Source organism: Dasypus novemcinctus, chromosome 11 (assembly GCF_030445035.2).
Source record: "Dasypus novemcinctus isolate mDasNov1 chromosome 11, mDasNov1.1.hap2, whole genome shotgun sequence".
Lineage (NCBI taxonomy): Eukaryota > Metazoa > Chordata > Mammalia > Cingulata > Dasypodidae > Dasypus > Dasypus novemcinctus.
This window is the reverse complement of record NC_080683.1, coordinates 60,942,455-60,960,580: the sequence shown is the minus strand read 5'-3', so window position 1 is coordinate 60,960,580 and position 18,126 is coordinate 60,942,455. Positions and strand designations below refer to the sequence as shown.

The following is an 18,126-nucleotide window of genomic DNA, read 5'->3' as shown; positions in this document are numbered from 1 at the left end:
TCTCATTTAAGCTTGGGGAAGTTACAAGAGTAAAGAAATATTTCCAGGCAGTAGTGAAAGTCTAACTTGAGATTATAAACCTTCCCAATGGAATTATTTTCTTTCATTCACTTGCTCAAAAGAAAACTGGTCTGGAGATTTTTCCAGGAAAGCATGACAGAGAATATTGCAATGTAATACAACAATAGGATCTAGTTTTTAAACTAGACAAATGGGAACGTGGAGGAAGCTGATGAACAGTGAGCAAGTAGTAGTTTTAACTGATTAGTAGTTGTGATGAACTAGATTTCTTTAATGAGGATACCTTGAGCAGGTGAACTGGAAGTTTGTCATTGCAGAGGGGGAATCTGAATTCAAGATCTAGTGTACTTGGTTAAGGTGTAGGGATCTCATTTATGGAGGAACAGATCACTGAAATAAGCTCCTCTAATGAGCAAGGCCACTGGGAAACAGCTCATACCACTCTGGAGAGATACAGCATTTGAAGAGACAGCAAGTATCAACAAAAATAAAAATTAAAAATGCTGTTATACAGAAGCCTAATTTGTATATTATACAGAGGTCTGCAAATGTCTCTGGTGAGGTGATAGTTAAGCTGAATATTGATAGATAAGGATTTAGTCATATAAATAGTAGAGTAAGTGCTCCAGCAGAGAGGGGCGGTATGTGTAAAAGATTTGGGGAATCCTTAGGTATGTGTTTAAGGAAATGGAAACAGTGGGAAAATGGAAGTAGAGTGTTTGGAAAGGTTGGCAGGGGAGTAAGAACACTGAATTTTAATCAAAGCACCTTTAGCTGATATTCAGTAGATACTGAGTGTAGACTGAGTCAAACATTAACAACATCAAATGGAAAGGATGAATTAGCCAATCAGAATCATCATCAATTGTAACAGCTGATACAGCTTCATTGGTACATATCGCAGCTGAAGCTGAGAATACCATTTTAGATCAGTGTTTCCCAAAGTGTGTTCAGTAAGATATACCTAAGTAATAACATAAAAAAAGGAAAGATAAAATGTCTTCATGGTTAATTAAGCCTCAGTTAACAGTTTATGTGTTTCTTTACAATAGGATTCCTCAGTCTTTAATATGCTAACATGCACTGGATTCTTTAAAAGGGAGCTTTAATATACAGTTCAGGAAACTTTGATCGCAGAACTCAACTTTCACCCCAATGGTATCTCATTGCAGTACACATTTTGAAAAAGGTTCCCTTGACTACTCTACTTTTTAGGAGCTCTCATATGCATTAACACTATATTTATTTTTTGGCTCCCATTCTCTCTTGCCTGGACTATCTCAAGTCTCCCTGCTTCTAATTTCCAAGTCACCCAATCTATCCTCCACAAAGTGCCAATTTTCTTTCTAAAATTGCTAAGTGATCCATTTACATGCATTCTCTTTTTTTTTTTTTTTTTTTCCTTTTAACGGTATAGACTAAATTCTTAAATAAACGAGACAAGAACTTTCATGGTCTGGCCCATTTACTTCTTCAGCTTCTCCAACTCTCTATTTTACCACACAGACTACTTAGCAATAATGAAAATGCACCAGACTGCTTCATGCCTCCATGCCCAGAATTCCCTTTTACCCTCCAGCCATCTGATGGACACCCATTAACCTTTCAAGACTTCTCTTCTCTACAAAGACTCACAACTACCCTTTCTCTGAAATACAGAGCATTCTTTGATATTTCTAGCTGTAGTATCTATCAACTTTTATCTTAATACTTATAACAATAATATTTGTTTACCTGGTGATCAAATTTTGCCTTGTTAAAAATCTACTTCTATCTAGCCCTTTAAAATAACAATTTAACACTGCTGAAAATTTCCACAACTGTTATATTTCACTCAGGACAATAATGCATTCCCCCCTGCCCTGCTCTCTCACTGCTTCCCCATCATTTTCCTGCCTAGTTATTTTCTCCAAGTTGTCTGCTAAGTGGGCAGTTTTATTTGGCTTTTTAAAAAAATTAAGCAAAATATATGGATGGCACTATTACTTCATAAGTATCTGGACTGAAACATACAATCAAGAGAGATAAAACAATATAAAGTCATTAGTTAATTAGTAACACAAATGGATGTTTACTAATACTTAGTATTGGCATAGGAATCATTTTAGGAAAGTATCATCAACCCTATAGGCATCCAGGGCTCCACCCACCCCCCCCCTTTCTAAAAAATGGACTCAGAGAAGATTAAAGCCTTAATTAAACACATACACTATTTCTGTGTTTAGTTTTCACAAACGACATCCTTTTAATGTGAAACTGACATTCTGGCATTGCTTACATGCCCAGAAGAGTCAGATAATCAACAAGTTTATAATAACATTGTGCAAGAGTAATTAATAAAGTCTGAAGTTCGAAGAAAAGAAATCATGTTCCCCTATAACACAATGAAGAGATATTTGTTTCCATGTGTGATATTTAGAAGATAGTAAGCTTTAAAAATTAGAGAAAGGAAGGATTTAAAAATTAGAGAAAGGAATGTTTAAATAATGCATTTTGAATAACATGGTTCTAATATGTAATATTCAAATTCTTTTAGGTTTAGAAGAGGGAAAGATCTTTTTAATGATGAAATTTAGATAAATCTAAACTGTAGGAAGAAAAGATCTCAAGACAACAGATGGAGGAAAAGTATACCATGGAAAATATATACTTTGTGAAGATTCTTTTTTAATACTTAGGCATTACATTCCATATCAAATTTTACTAACATGCTGTTCTATAAACTTATATTAATTTTATACCATAATTTCATTTTTCTGTCTCATGCTGAAAAGCCTGCTCTGCCAAAATTACTTTTAGTATACAGTACTTGGAATAAAAAAATTTTTAACTCAAAATCTTCTGGTATGTAGGAGGAAAACAATTACTGAAATACTGAGTGGTCAATTTTCTTGAGCTAATGAGTAAAGGAAAAGCCCCAATACATTGGCATTTTCACTTAACAGAGGCTCATCACTACATTCATTAGGAATAAACCTATTTACTACTGCACTATATAGGACAGTTTTGCTAAATGCCTACTTTTATGGGCTAGGTCAAATTCTAAGAAAATTGTACAAAAACATTCAGTTGTTAACAAAAATTTAATATTAAAATTATTCAAAGTTATTTACGTTACTGTTAAGTTAGGAAAAAAAACAGGTATTAACCACCCATAAAAACAACTTTTATTTTAATAAATAACAGTGGGCTTATCAAAGGGTAGGAATTTTAATGTGTCAAGTTTTATGCATATTGGTAATAAACCTTAAGGAGGTGAAACCAACTATTCAATATAACCCATTAGGCCCTAAAAATAAAACTATAATACTTTAATAATAAAACTTAAAAAATATTTTCCAAAAGAAAATACACTCCTTGACCATGCTTATTTATTCAGAGTACCAGCGATTTCAGTTAATGTTAAGTGCTTCATTTTTCCTGCAAATCTGATGTTGCACAGGGAATATACACGTATTCATATCATCACAATATCTTCAATTTCTCAGGCTAATAATATTGTGAACACAACTATTTTATAACAAACACAAAGTCAAAAATCAATGCTACTATTTATGGCAAACAGAAACAAAAGTAAATATTGAAAGAATGTTTTCTTTTGCTTCCAGTACTGATTCTAGTTGGGACTTTAACTGAAGGTTAAAGAAGTTACTCTTCTAAAGTAACCTCTACCTCTGGCTGTGCATCCATAGTATAAATATGGTAAATAAAGCTAAATTAAAAGAGCTAACTATATACTGAATAACCAAAATAATTATAACAACTAATACTGCTCTTAAAGACCAATCTAATGAATAAAGTATCATTAGATATGGTGGGAAAATACAGACAAATCTGTACAATCTAACATCTATAAACAGTAAAATCAAAACATCCAACTTCCTTATAGAAAGTGTTTCATCTATGTAATTATAAATGTTAAGAACTCTTGCATTTTATAAACACAAGATGGGCTCACTTTGATGATACCAATTTTAAGATTTATAAAAATGTTTAAAAAAATTTTTCCACAAAAGTTTATACAGTTTAAAGCTATACACCAATCTATAAATTTCAGAAAATGGAAAAAACAAAACAAAACTTTTATAAGATCACATGTATAAAACAAGAAATGAAATGTGATTTTATTTAAGGCAATACTGGGCTACTTCACAAATCACCACCTCAAATATTTACACTGCTCCACACTACTATTTTCTATCACATTCACAAAGGATTTTTTTAATACCAAATGTTTAAAATTTTCAATGTAATAAATTCTTTATTCACATTTCCATAATATTTCATGGAATCATAATAACTATATCCAATTCGAAGAAATGAAAAAAAAAAAACTGCTAACGAAACTGTATGAATTCCACATGAAAACCATCCAAAAATCTTGGACGGTAAATTTACAAAGGAGAGCAATGTGTAAATGTAATGTGCCTACTCTGTGAAAAGTAATCTTGAGAACATCTTGTAAATAAATGCTTTAAGTAAAAATCAATGGACTATGGCAGAATTTCTACTTTTAGTCCAAAAAGTTCTTAATTCAACACAATAAAATAAGTTTTAAAAACTTGATCACTTAGTTAAAAATTAAAATTCAAATATAAACATATCATTTAATAGTTTAGACTTACAGACTGCTAGTGGCAGCAAATGATTTACAATAATAAATATATACAAAAAAAGGTATCTACAAAGAAAGAGTACTGTTATACATGAGCAGTGACCTGGTGAAACATCAATCACACAGATAATTCAGAATTTAGTTCATGGAAAGGGCAATTGTTGATAGAAATTTGAGGTTTAGCTCAACTATTTACAAAAACTGAAGTATTGATTCTGTTCCTCAAGTCCCATAGGGATAAAAACAAAAAGTGTACATGACAAACGCCATGTTTTTTTTTTTTTTTCCTTTTTTCTGGTCAATTCATGTCAACAAAAAAAAAAAAAGAAAAAGAAAAAAGTTCACAATTCTAGCATGCTTGATGGCTTCCTATTTAAAACAAATCTGTAAATGATATATTTATGGTACATTAGTAATCAGTACTGCCCTCTCCCTGTGGCTTTACCTATACTGATTTCTTTCATAACAGACACATCCAGATCATTTGAAAGTACTTCAAGTTTTTTCAGACTGACTGTAGGTTTCATTTCCTGTAGCTGCTTTAAGACAAGTTCAGTGCAATCTTTAAGAGTCTTGTCTAAAACAATTTTTACATTATCACTGCACTGAAGCTGTGATGGATTGGCAAACTGTATAAAGGTTTCACTTTCTTTACAAGAACATAAGTGATTTCCACTAGTTACACCAGTCTTATCAATATTTTTTCTTGAATTTGCATGGGATCCTTTTTTAGTTACACTATTTAGATGGTCTTTGTCAGTACTTTTCTTCTGCTTCACTGCAGACTCCTCAAGAAACTTGAGAAATGATACTTCAAATCCCATTGGTTTAAAAGAGCTCCAGTCAAAAGATGCAGGATGTTCCTCAGTGGTTTGAATTGCAACAGCAGTTTCTTCTTCTTTATGAATGTCACTTAATTCAACTGCCAATGCTGCTTCAGCTTTTTCAGTTTTCTTCTTCTTGTTTTGTGAGACATTTTTGTCTTTATTAACTCTCTTCAAATTACTTGATTTTTGTTTTTCTGACGGGGGGGGGTTATTTTCCTGAAAATCATTACTTATATTTGACGAGGTATTAGCTTGGATTTCCAAGTTTGTGCTGTCTTCATTTATTAGCTTTGTAATAAATAATTCTGTTAGCTCATCCATTTCATCCTTTTCATTTTTCTCAACTCCCTCCTGTGGAACTGTGGCTGTTCTTGAGTTGTCACTGCTCTCTAATACACATGTGTCAGACTCATTCACACCACTTTTTTCACCTTCTTGCTCAGGAGTTGTTTCCTTTACTTGTGAGTTGCAACACTGTTTAAAGACAATCAGAAGATTTCGGTGTTGTGATGTAAATGCCTTAGATAATTTATGGCACTTATAATGTCTAATTATATTGCTTTCACTTGTAACAACTGATGTACAACCCTTTATCATACATGGATACTGGGTTACAAATCTGCTCGTACACTCAGATAAGGCATCATTTCTAGCCTTAATTGAGTATACATGCTTTCCACGTTTCAGAGAGTAAGGCTTATTTTCTTCAATCTGCACAATCTTGGTGTTCTTATTTTCTGAATTGTTTTTTTTCTTTCGCTTGGTCTTAGGCATTTTGATTCCTTCCTTTCCAGATCTGCTATGTTTTGTCCCCCGATGTTTGGATTTTGTTTTTTCTTGGTTTGCCTTGCTTGATATATTTTCCTGACCAGGGGTTAGTCTTCTTGGCCGAATCAAGTGAGCTTTATGTTTGTCATTATGCTTATTAAAAATGTGTCGGAGGAGATTAGAACGAGTTGCATATATACGGTCGCAACCTTCACAATCACACTTGTATATACCATCTTCTTCTGCTTTACCTGCCTTTAACCCGATTCCATGGTCTGCCTCAAGATGAACAACATAGTTCAAATACGTAGTAAATGAAGATTTACACTCTAATTGATCACATGGAAATTTCCCAACATCAACAGAAGCAGTCATACTTTCAATTTCCTCAGGAGTCATTTCATGAAGTTTCATGTAGTGTTGTATTAGGCCAGTAATTGCTTGGAAAATTCTAGAACAATCACTCACCTGACATCGAAATTCTTTCACAGTTTGTTTAGTTTCAATTTCGTCACTTTCTTTACCAGCCTCACTTTCCTCTTCAATCTCTGCAGAAAATGCAGGTAGATCAGATTTGTGTACAGCCTGGTAATGAAGAATCAAGTTTTGCTGTATTGTAAAGGCGGCAAAGCAACCCTGGTGAACGCATCGATAAGGCCTGTAGGGACTGTATCTTGTTGGAAACTCAAGAGACTGGGAAACTGGCTTCTTGCGTTTTTTCTCCTCCTTTTCTTTTTTATACCTCCTAATTTTCCGTCCTTTGGTTGGTATATTTGTGAAAGTATTTGCATTACATTGCTCTGAAGTAACTGTAGTCACTTGTGAAGAACTTTCTATTTTTTCAGGGCTTTTTTTTTCTATAAGCTGTTTTTCTGGGTTCACCGCTACATTACTGACAGCATTTTCCTTCTTTGCTCCCAAGTCTAATGCAGGCTGGAATTCCCTTTTATTTTCCTCTGTCATAGCCAGCTGCTTTTTCACTTGTGTAATTCGTGGGGCTGATATATTTTCATTCTGAGATTTTCTTCCATAAGGCCTTTTTATTTTTAATTTTACCATTTCTTCTGTTGTAAAATGATGTACCAACTGACAGTGAGCCCGAAGATTGGAATTTCTTGTAAATGTTTTTGTACATGTAGGTACTACACATTTAAATGGTGCAAATTTCAACTGATTCTTCTTAATTTCAAGAATCATCTCTGGAGTGTACTGGTGAATTTTACCATAGTGCTTAAATAGTGCATCCTTTGTCATAGCACTGTAGTTACAGCCTTGGTTTTGACACACAAACGGTTTATTAACTTTGTCACTAAACTGAATGTTATTTACCATTTCAGAAATCGGCTGAACTGTGGCATTTGGAGTTGATTTAGTAGGAGTGGGAGTCAGTGTCACTGATGTATTTATTAGTACACACTGGGATGCTGGAGTGGATAGCTCATTTTCTAATTTTAATTTCTGTAAGCCTTCCAAAATTTCTTGTATTTGATCCTCCTTATGTAATACTTCAGATGGAGGGTTATTATTTTTTGTTGATATGACACCAATAAAAGAAGAAAACTGAGAAGAATCAGGTAATTTATTTTGTACAGTGTTTACTGAAGGAAGTTGAATGTTAAAATTTATTTGTGCATTCTGTGATGTTTCACCAACACCCTGAGATCCACTTTTTACCTCTAGTATTTGAGAATCCATAGCAGTTTTAATAATTTCAAGAGTCTTTTCAAAGTTTTGTATAACACTGTCTTCAGAAATCTGCAAATCAGAATTTATTGAAGTTGTGCACGAATTCAAAGCCATCATTTGGGAATCACCATTTTCAGTTTTTAATGTTAAAGGTGTTAGAACTGTATGGGAATCAAGATTGGTTTTGAAGTTTTCTTTTACATCGGTCATAAATAACTGATTGTCAACATTATTTAATTTCTGTGTTAGATTTTCTACCAAACCCTGAGGTTCACAATTTGGAATTATGTTAGAATGAAGGTTAGTAGTTGGTATATCAATATTCTTTGCTATAAGCCCTAATGCTGTTAAGTCACCTGTTACCAAGTTTTGGGGAGCATTAGGTGCAATCAGTGGAGGAGCAACTTTCTTTCTTCTCTTAGAAGCACTGTTTCCCTTTTTATTTAAATGACTGGACCTTGTGTTCTGAGGACCACTTATAACTGAAACACGTGAACTGTTACTGGTAAAATTTTGTGATGGTCCACCAGAATTAGGGAACGAACTGGAGCACAAACCGTTTTCAACAGTCTTTAGTATCAAGTCATTTGCTGGAAAGACAGGCAAACTGCTGCATTCATCAATGTTGGAGGAAGTTTTGGAGTTTGATGTCCTATTTTGGTTCGTCAGCAGGGTGCCTGGGTGGCAAGCAGTCTGCAAAAGGGGTGGCACAGCTGGATTTGGCATCACTGTTGCATTTATTTGCGCAGCATCTGAGACGCAACTTGATGAAATGACATGAGACAGCATTTCTGCACCCTCAAATGTACTGGGAATGCCAGCAGTTTCCAAAGCCTGTTTAATAATTTCACTTCCTTCTTGACTAACAGTGGCATTAAAGTTAGTCACACCAGTCCGAGGAAATGTATTTGCTAAAAATGTTGAACGATTTTCAGCAGCAAGAAGCTGCAGAAATGATGGATCTTTAAAACATGCTTCTGGATTGAAGGCAGACTGTTGTGGCTGCTGCAAATTTACTGCATTTGTGGAAAGTATCATGCTGGCAAGAAGAGAAGGCTGTCCATTATTCTGTAGAAGTTCTTGAGCAATTTCTGCTCCATCCAGTGGCTTACAGTAAGATCGCTTAGACAAGTGTCCACCCAGTGATCTGGGATTAGTAAAAGCCCTGTAACACCTGCTACAGATAAATTTCCCATCTCTAATAATTGCAGGCCATTTAGCTCTTTTGTTGTGCTTGGGTTTTCTTTCCTTTCCATTTGGCCCACGGCAACGATCTTTTTTAACTTTTTCAGATGCAGGCTGTTGGGCACCTGTGCTACTAAAGTCATTAGTAACATTCACTTGTGAAGAAAAAACTGCATTTTCACCATTACCCCCTTTTAGAAAGGAGGAATTAGCGTTTCCTTCAATCTGTGAGGAAAAATGATTTGTATTATTTTCCAGTTGGGAGAAAACAGAATTAGTTCCATTATCTGCTGGTGAAGGAAAGAGAGACAATGAACTATTTTCTGCAGGCAAAGGAAGGAATGGATCTGAGCCACTGTCAATATTCAAAGGTAAAACTGTTTTGGTTAGATCTTCCATTTGTGCTGGCAAGGCAGTATTAGACAAATTTTCCATTTGGGAACATAACACACTACCTTGTTCATTTTTATCCTGAGAAGGAATATTTGGACTTATGACACTTTCCATTGAGGGCAACAGTGGAGTTGCTACACTTGCTAAATGAGCTGGAAAAATGGGTGAGACATGTTGCAGCTGGGCTGAACAAGTAGGATTCCCACTGGCTTTGGTCTGTGGCGTAAAAAATGCATTATTAGAACTGCCCACCTGTGATGGCAAAAAATAAACAAATTTTCCATTATTTGGTGTATTTAAGTTGTTGGATTTCTGACCTTTTTTACTTTTCCGCTGCATTTTATATGCAGCATATTGGTCAGGGTGTGCTGTCTTCATGTGTTTTCCAATACTCTGTGAAGAGTTATAGGTTCGAGTACATCCCTCGACCTGGCAACTGAATTTCTGAACTGGAGCTTTTGGAGGCACTGGTGGAGTTCCTAAAGAACTACTTAAGCTGGGCTGTGGTGGAACAAATGTGATAGTTTCTAATGTCTTAAGAGGTAAATTATAAAGATTAGATGATGTTTTAACACTTCCTCCACATTCAAGTTTGGAAGTTGTTAAGTTGTTTTGAAATTCTGACTGATTTTGCACAGAAAAGGTCATCAGGTTGTTCACTTGTCTTTCTAAGTTTTCTGGGATAAGGTCATCTATTTTAAGGGTTTCTGAATTTACTAAAGAATTCTGAGTTATCTCAGCTTCATGAAAGCAATCCTGTTCTTTCCTCTCTGGGAAACCCGGAAGACACAAATCATTACAAGTATTTTCAACTGGTGTATGTAAGTTTGTGACCAGTGAGTCACCAGAGCCTTCCACAGTTGAGTTTTCTTGCTTTTCAAAGTTATCCTCAACCCCTTGATTGAGAGACACCTTAATGGATACAGCTACTTCACTGGCCTGAAGCAGAGGGGTAGTAGTAGGGATTTCCAAACCATTTGACAATGATCCATCAGCCTGTTTAAGCACAGAGACAGAAGTCTGGTCTTGTTCAGGCACAGGTGATTCTGCCTTGCTTTTATCCCAAGAATCACTTCTATCTGCTGGTAAGCAGTTTTCAATGTTATTTTCTGAAAGAAGCACCGATCTCTCTTTCTCAGCACTTCCTTCTGTGTTCTGATTCACTCTGAAAGGCTGAACAGAATCTACAGAAGAATTAAGTTGGTCTTGGGGAGGGAGCACTTTTTCAGGAGTACTATGATCATCCAGATGTTTTTCTAGCTCACTCTGAGAACGATAAACTTTACCACAACCAGTAAACTTACAAGTGTAGGTATTATAATGCTGTGCTTCATGATCATACAGTAAATAAGCTTCTGAAAAGATTCTGCCACACTTAGGAAACATACATTTTGCTCTAAAGATTTGATGTTCCTTTCTATGGGTTAAGAGCTCTGCATAACTGTTAAAACCAGCCTTACATTTCATCTGTATACAGATATATGGCTTACTGCCACAGTGCATTTGTAAGTGGTCATTGAGATGAGTAACACTTACAAAATGCCGTCTACAGTATTGGCAAATAACTTTTTTGCTTTGCATTTCAAGAAAGCGCTTGGCATCTTCATTATCCTTATGTCCCTTTACATGAGCAATTAAATTTTTAAAGTATTTAAAGCCCTTTTTACAAAAAGTTACAGGGCAATTAAATTCATTAACAGGTACTGGTTTCTGGATTGGGATCACTTCTGGCTCATAAGATTTATCTTTGTCATCATTTTCATCATCTGATCCATCATTGTCATTAAATACTATGAAATCTGTTGAATAGAGACTATTCTTTTTTATAGGCCGCTGTTCCTGCTTGGTCACAGCATTAGTCTTCTGATTCTCACTGGTAGTTGTGATCTTAGGAGGCCTTCCCAACCTTCTTAATGGTTTCATAGCTGCTAGTCTCTCTTTACTAGATTGTTTAACATGCAGTGTAACATGAGGGACAAAGGTTTCTTTAGAATTAAAGTTCTTTGCACATATGGGACAACTGTAAATTCCGTCCTTGTAATGTTTCTGAGCATGTCGTACTATTCTATGACCAAGGAATTCTTTGTCACACAGCACACAATACTGCATGTAGGCTTGCCAATTCCTAAATCTAGCAGATATAAATCCCCTCTCTCTTAATTGTTTTATCTCTCTCTTCTTCTGCTTCTCATCATGAATGTCTTTAAGGCGGCCAGAATTTGCACCAACTCCACCAGAAAATCCATTCACAGAAGTTTCTTTAATCTCTTCCTGATAGTCTGCTACTTTTTCATATACTTCACTATCATTTAGTTCATCTATTGAAGACACAATGGATGCTTCTTCTCCCATTAATGCAAGACATTGTCGTTTCAAAGTTTTCCAATCCCAGAATTCTGGATCAAAGGGCCATTGAGTTTTCAATACAAGTAAGAGCTCACAGCGTAAAGAATTTGGTATTGGAAGATTCTCTTCATCATATTTCTGGTCTGGCTGGTTATACAACATTTCCACAGCATAATATGCATCTACTGTAGGCTCAATAAGAAATTCACTCAGTTGACAAGCACGTTTAACTTCCAGATCATCAGGCAACAAACATGAAATGGTCTTGCAAATAGATATTTTCACTTCAGTATTTTCTGTAGATTCCAAGCGAAGAGCTTTTACACATAGTTCTATACAGGTGGCAAGTCCAGCCCCTTCAGTCTGTGAAAAACAAATAGGAAATGTTAACTTAATCTACATTAATCAACGCAGACTTGTAAATTCAGTGATTTTAAAACTGAGGTTTGCTCTTCTCAGATATTGCGATAGCAACATATGAGCAGATGCTCCTCCTAAAAGCACTGACTGGGGTGTAGAAAAGCATATGGATTGGAATTATAAGTTAAGAACTGGACATGAAATCATTTAATAGCTAGGCAAACTTACAAGTTACCTAACTTCTCTGACTTTCATATGCCAATTCTAATACAAGGGGTCAAAATAGCACTTAATACTTCACAAAATTGCTGGAAGCGTTAAGGAGATTATGTATCTAAAGTACCTGGTATGTTTTAGTGTAGTGTTCCAGTAGATAGTACATGATTGATAAAAGGTCATTCTAATTCTCATTTCTTAAGTATGTATTTACAATCCTGAAACAAAACCCTCTTGATCCAATTACAAAATCCCTGTATTTCCTGCCGTAATAGTAATGAAGAATTTCATTTCTAATAGAATAAAGTCTGAACCTTCTAGTGCTATAATAAAACAATGTCAAATCACCTACCTCATGGCTGGGCTGTCTCAAAAAAATAAGAACAGGAGGAGACAAAAGCTCAATGAACCTTTTTTTTCTTTTGAATTGACACCTTGAACTATTATGAGAGCAGTAACAAAAGCAAGAGTCACTTGAATGATATATGGAGGAAAAACATGAAGAAGGGCTTTAAAAGACTAAAAAAGGGAATATGAAAATTTAAGGAATAAGCCAGCCACAGAATGTGACTACATTCAGAACATATGTGATACAGGGTCAAAAGGCACGAAAGAAAAGAAGTAAAAAAGGTGACAGGGTGTGTACTTCCACAGGTGATGAGGAAAATAAAATATTTTAACAGAACAGAAGCTTAAATTCGTGGGCCAAAAAGAAAGTTAGGAAAGGAGGCTGGGATACTGAATTGGTCTTGATACTAGGAAAAGCAAGGGCACAAAGACAAGGAAGAAAACGGGCATGAAGAATAGCTATGAAAGGACCTAAAGTCGCAGGAAAGAACAACTGGGAAAGAGGTGGGACCAAATGGGTGTCTGTAATGTCTTTAAAGAACTTTCATATAAACTTGTTAACTATTTTATACTATTTTGGGACAGATCTGAGCTATAAAACTTTACAGTAAAACACTGCATCTGTTATATGAGAAAGGGGCTACCAATAATAGAGGGCAATCAGGCTCCTCCACTGTGTTTTAATATGAAGGAAGAAAAAGACATGTGGTTAGTGAAGCTGCAAACTAAAGACAAGAGGGCATGAGGAAGTCTTAGAGGAACCAAAGGTTATACCAACCATAAAGATGATCTGAAGTGATATGGAAGGCATAAAATGTCAGGAGGGCCAGTATATATGTAGAGGGTGAGAGTTTTGAAGAGATGTTATTATTTAGAAAATTTAGGGAATGGAGAAACATGAATTAAAGAAAGGATACAGGGAACAGAGGGTTCAGGATGAATGATATTTGCCTTGGTAAAGACAACTAAAACTATTTTCTATCAAGTGAAAGTTCAAAGATTTCTCCTGAAATGACAAAGCTAAACATTTTCCTCTTTGCTTAGAAAACACAACTAAAATTATTTAAAAGAGGAATTCAATTGATATTTCTATTGCATGTTTACTACTGGATTCAAGGCATCATTTCCACTTAAAAGGGACAGAGACTTTCAATAACTTTGTTTTGAAAACATCTTAATGTTGTAATTAAATGTGAAACCTTACCAAATAATGCCAACAAAAAAGAAACTATATCAAAATTTTAGTCTTCTGTGTTTTCATCCTTGTGTAATTGAAAATGAAGTTTATAGGCAATATTCAAATCACAAACTGGCTATATATATATATATATAGCAAACTTTTTAAAGCTAAGCTGTCTGAATTTATAATTTTCCATTATTATGTGATTAACCAAGTAATTAGCCGATAAAAACTATTTTGTTCATAATTTTAGTGAATAAAAGTACTGAAAGCACCAGCTTGAATTTAAGTCATAGGAGTTATATGAGTTAATTCATAGGAACAGAAAGCTAAGAGAGATGAATTCAGAGGAGGAATAGTGACTTGTCCTCCTTCCCTGCACTGGTAACAGCACCAGGCAAGTTTCTGAAAAAGGCAAGATTTGTCTTTGGTACCACATTTTCTGTTCCCCAACTCTGGCAACCCAGTGTCCTTGACCCAAAGCTACCTAGGGCTTTCAAACTAACAATAGTTACCCGCGTGGCATTCCATTCAGCCCTTCCCTACCCAACCACAGTTTTGTCCAGTTTTAAAAAATTTAAATGGCTCCCCATGTTTTCTGGAATTCAATATAAACTTCTTAGCCTGGAATAGGAAAGAGCATTCACAATGTGGTCTTTCCCTACGTTCTAGCCTCATCTTTTACCTCCCCTCCTCCCCGCCCCAAACCACCTATATTCAAAGGAAACCTATGGTTCTCCAAACATAACATTCTCTCATTTATCTCGATACCACTTTCTAGTCTTTTCTTTTTCTAGGAACATTCCCTCCCATCCCCTCCTGTTATCACTGTTTGAGTTTCAAAACAGACAAGTAGGTTAGATGGCCCACTTCTTTTATTCATTCAACACCTTCCTTATCCTAGGCACTGTGCTAGGCAATTCTCTCACAGGAGCCATGACATTCCATTATAATAGAAAGATCTATAGCATACCACAATTTCTTGTGTGACTTCTATCAATAGACTTAAATCCTTAAGGGCAGGTACATATTTTCTAACTTTTCAGGGGTCTAGTAAAGGGTGTATTTTTATTGTAAGAATAAAAAGATACCTTAAGCTACCTACTCCATTTCCTTTACTGATCTCAATTAGGGTGAAGGAAGAAAAAAATTATTTTGTATTAATGTGTGAGTGCTGGCTGATAAGACACCAATAATTTCAGGAGTTCAGGAAAAAAAGGAGGGCACTAGAGAACTGAAATCACTAAACTTCAGCATAAATTGCACTATCTGAAAAATACGGAGAGTTACACTAGAACCTAGGCAATAGGTTTAACTTTAAGGTCTTTTTCAGGCTCCAAACTAATAATCTATGGCACTATTTTGAAGATAAAACCTTCTCACAAAGTGGGGGGGGGGGGGGGGGGAGGAAAAAAAAATTCAAGCAATGGAAAATAAGATTTTTGGGGCAAAAAGCAATGACCATGTTACACACTGTCTTTGTTAAGAAGTCTGACCCGTGTGGAGCTGGCCCACGCGCAGTGCTGATGTGCACAAGGAGTGCGCCCCGTAAAGGAGAGCTGCCCAGTGCGAAAGAAAGTGTAGCCTGCCCAGGAATGGCGCCTCCCACACGGAGAGCTGACACAGCAAGATGACGTAACAAAAAGAGACACAAATTCCTGTGCCGCTGACAACAGCAGAGTGGACAAAAAGAACACGCAGCGAATGGACACAGAGAACAGACAACCAGGGTGGGCAAGGGAAGGGGAGAGAAATAAATAAAATAAATCTTTAAAAATAAAAAATTTAAAAAAATTAAGCTATTCATGCTTTTAATTGCTTTCTTCATATTTTACTTCTGAGCCAAAGACTCTAGAAGAGCATAACTCAATAGAACTGTGATGAGGGAAATCTTCTATATCTGTGCTTTGAAATATGATAGCTACTAGACACATGTAGTTATTGAGAACCTGAAATGTGGCTATCATGACTGGGAAAGAAATTTACATTTTTTTTTTCATTTTAATTAGCTTTAATAGCCACATGTGGCTAGTGGCTCCCATAATGGAAAGTACGCTCTAGTAATTATGATTCCTTATGAGTGAGGAGTAAGGGTAGTCATTCTTATCTAACCTCCTTGATTCATCTGATGAAGAAATGAAATTCAAAGTGGTTAAGGTCACCAAGTGGTCAACAGCAAAGCAAAGATTTGTACACAGGTCTGTTGGCTTCTAAGTCTAAGTTCCTTCTACTTTGCCATGTGGCCCTTTGAGTTAGATGTTAAGTAGTGGTACAACCTCTATTTAAAAATTGTACAGTAACTTCTGAAGAAACTTATTGTCCCTTCTCAGTTTTTTTTTTTTAAACTACAGTACCACAATATATAAATTGAAAAATCAGAATGAGTTAAGAATACTGACAGAGAAAAATCTGGAAGAAAAGTTTGTAAGACAGCAGGAGGATTTACTCCTATTCTTTATTTCTGAAAATGAGGAAAAATTATTTCATGAGAGAAAAATGAAGATAAATCTTTTAAATTTCTAAAATCTCCTAAGACTCTTTAAAATCTACTTGGTCATTTTGATAGCATCTTTTCTTTCTTCTCATGTTTTTAATTTCCTAAGTCTTTAAATGCATGTGTTTTATAGATGCATCCATAATTGTATTTAATAAAGTATTGGTTTATTAATCCTACTATTCTTCACTCATGTCCAATTGTTTCATATGTTTTACAAATCTTGATGAGCACACTAAGTCTTTAAATATATGTATCTTATAGTTTTTAATCTTTATATGTCTAATCATGATGGTGAACATACCCTGAACAGGACTTTACATATGAGAATCCTATATTGATCTGTGTATCTCCAAGGCAGTTCAAATTTGTTTCTGCCAGACATCCCAGGATTGCCAGTAGAGGACTCCACCATCACCTTTTTAAACACTACTTATTTGTCTTGGGATTCCTGGATTACGTAGGTAGGGGAGATTTGGACCCCTACCCTTAAGAACAGCAGACCTATGTTTACAACTTCTTCGAAGAAACATTTCCTGCCTCTGACCCAGATGGACATGCACAAGATTCTCTATCACCCATTTCCATTAGAGAGCAATTTTTCCCCCTATTCTACCTTTTCAATCAAATTATGATACTTCACAGGTTCTAACTTTATCAGGGAGGTGGGGGCTTGGTTCTAACTTTCTACCTCAAGATTTTATCTCCTATCCACGTATAGCTATCTGCTGTTCTTGTGTAGATATTAAACCTCAAACTCACTAGTCATTGCAAGAAGCAACATATCTTAATTCTGTCAGGTGAGGAGACACCCAACATCAGCTTAAGCTTTCAGCTCCAGGTTTTGTGGGTTCCTCTTCATTTGGGGTCCTAGAGATTTCCCTAATATTCTTGCAATCTTAGCTGCTATATGTTAAAAAGATGTTGTTATATCTATCAAATATTTCTGGACATTTTTTAGCACGAGTGTTTTTACTAATCTAAATCTGCCATACTGCTAGCAATGTAAAATATTATATACTCTTCTTACTTCCTAAATCCCTATGGAGCCAAAATCAAAGTATTATAACACCTAGATAAAAAAATAGAAGAGTGATAAAATATATTATGAATATTTTATTTTTCAGGCTAAGAGCAAATACCATCTATATGTAAGTTTCTCTGTATCAAATGTCTTACAGGGCTAATAAGTAAATCAATGTTCAAAACACTAAATGAAATAAAAATCACCGAAAAAGGTGCCAAAATAAATGTTAAAGCATTTTATTAAAAAATAAGTTATATCTTTTAAATTAAGAAGAAACACCTTGATTATTCTTACCTCTGAATTAATAACTTTAATCAAGAAGAAAATGTGATATACCGTCTTGGTTAACAAAGAAAGTTGACGACACCTTTCTAGATACACTTGTATAGATGGTTCTACCCTTTGTTGTAATTTACTCCAAAAGAGAGTGAGTTCCCTAAAAAAAAGTTTAAAATATAAGTTTGAACAGTAATGTAATAATCATGGACCACTACAGCCCGGTCATTACATCTGAATTTAAAACTGGTTTCAGATTCCATATTCACATGTGAAGTTAAGTTCAAAACCAAGAAAACAGTTCCTACTTTAAAAAAAATTAATAAAATCAGGATGTGACATCATTTTACTGATCAATATTTTCAATTTCAGACAGAGAAGCAC

General features: G+C 35.2%; 1 protein-coding gene across 1 annotated transcript in view; it reads right to left on the bottom strand.

The window, feature by feature from the left end:
• Nucleotides 1–2,668: 2,668 nt before the first annotated feature.
• The window catches only part of ZNF292 (zinc finger protein 292), a 114,484-nt gene continuing 99,026 nt past the window's right edge, over nucleotides 2,669–18,126 (bottom strand). Inside the window, exons 8-9 of the mRNA XM_058307128.2 lie at nucleotides 17,761–17,902; nucleotides 2,669–12,204 (exon numbers count right to left, since the gene is read on the bottom strand). Of these exons, the coding sequence (XP_058163111.1) occupies nucleotides 5,053–12,204; nucleotides 17,761–17,902 (7,294 nt within the window). The 3' untranslated portion in view covers nucleotides 2,669–5,052. The remainder of the gene's footprint in view (nucleotides 12,205–17,760; nucleotides 17,903–18,126) is intronic.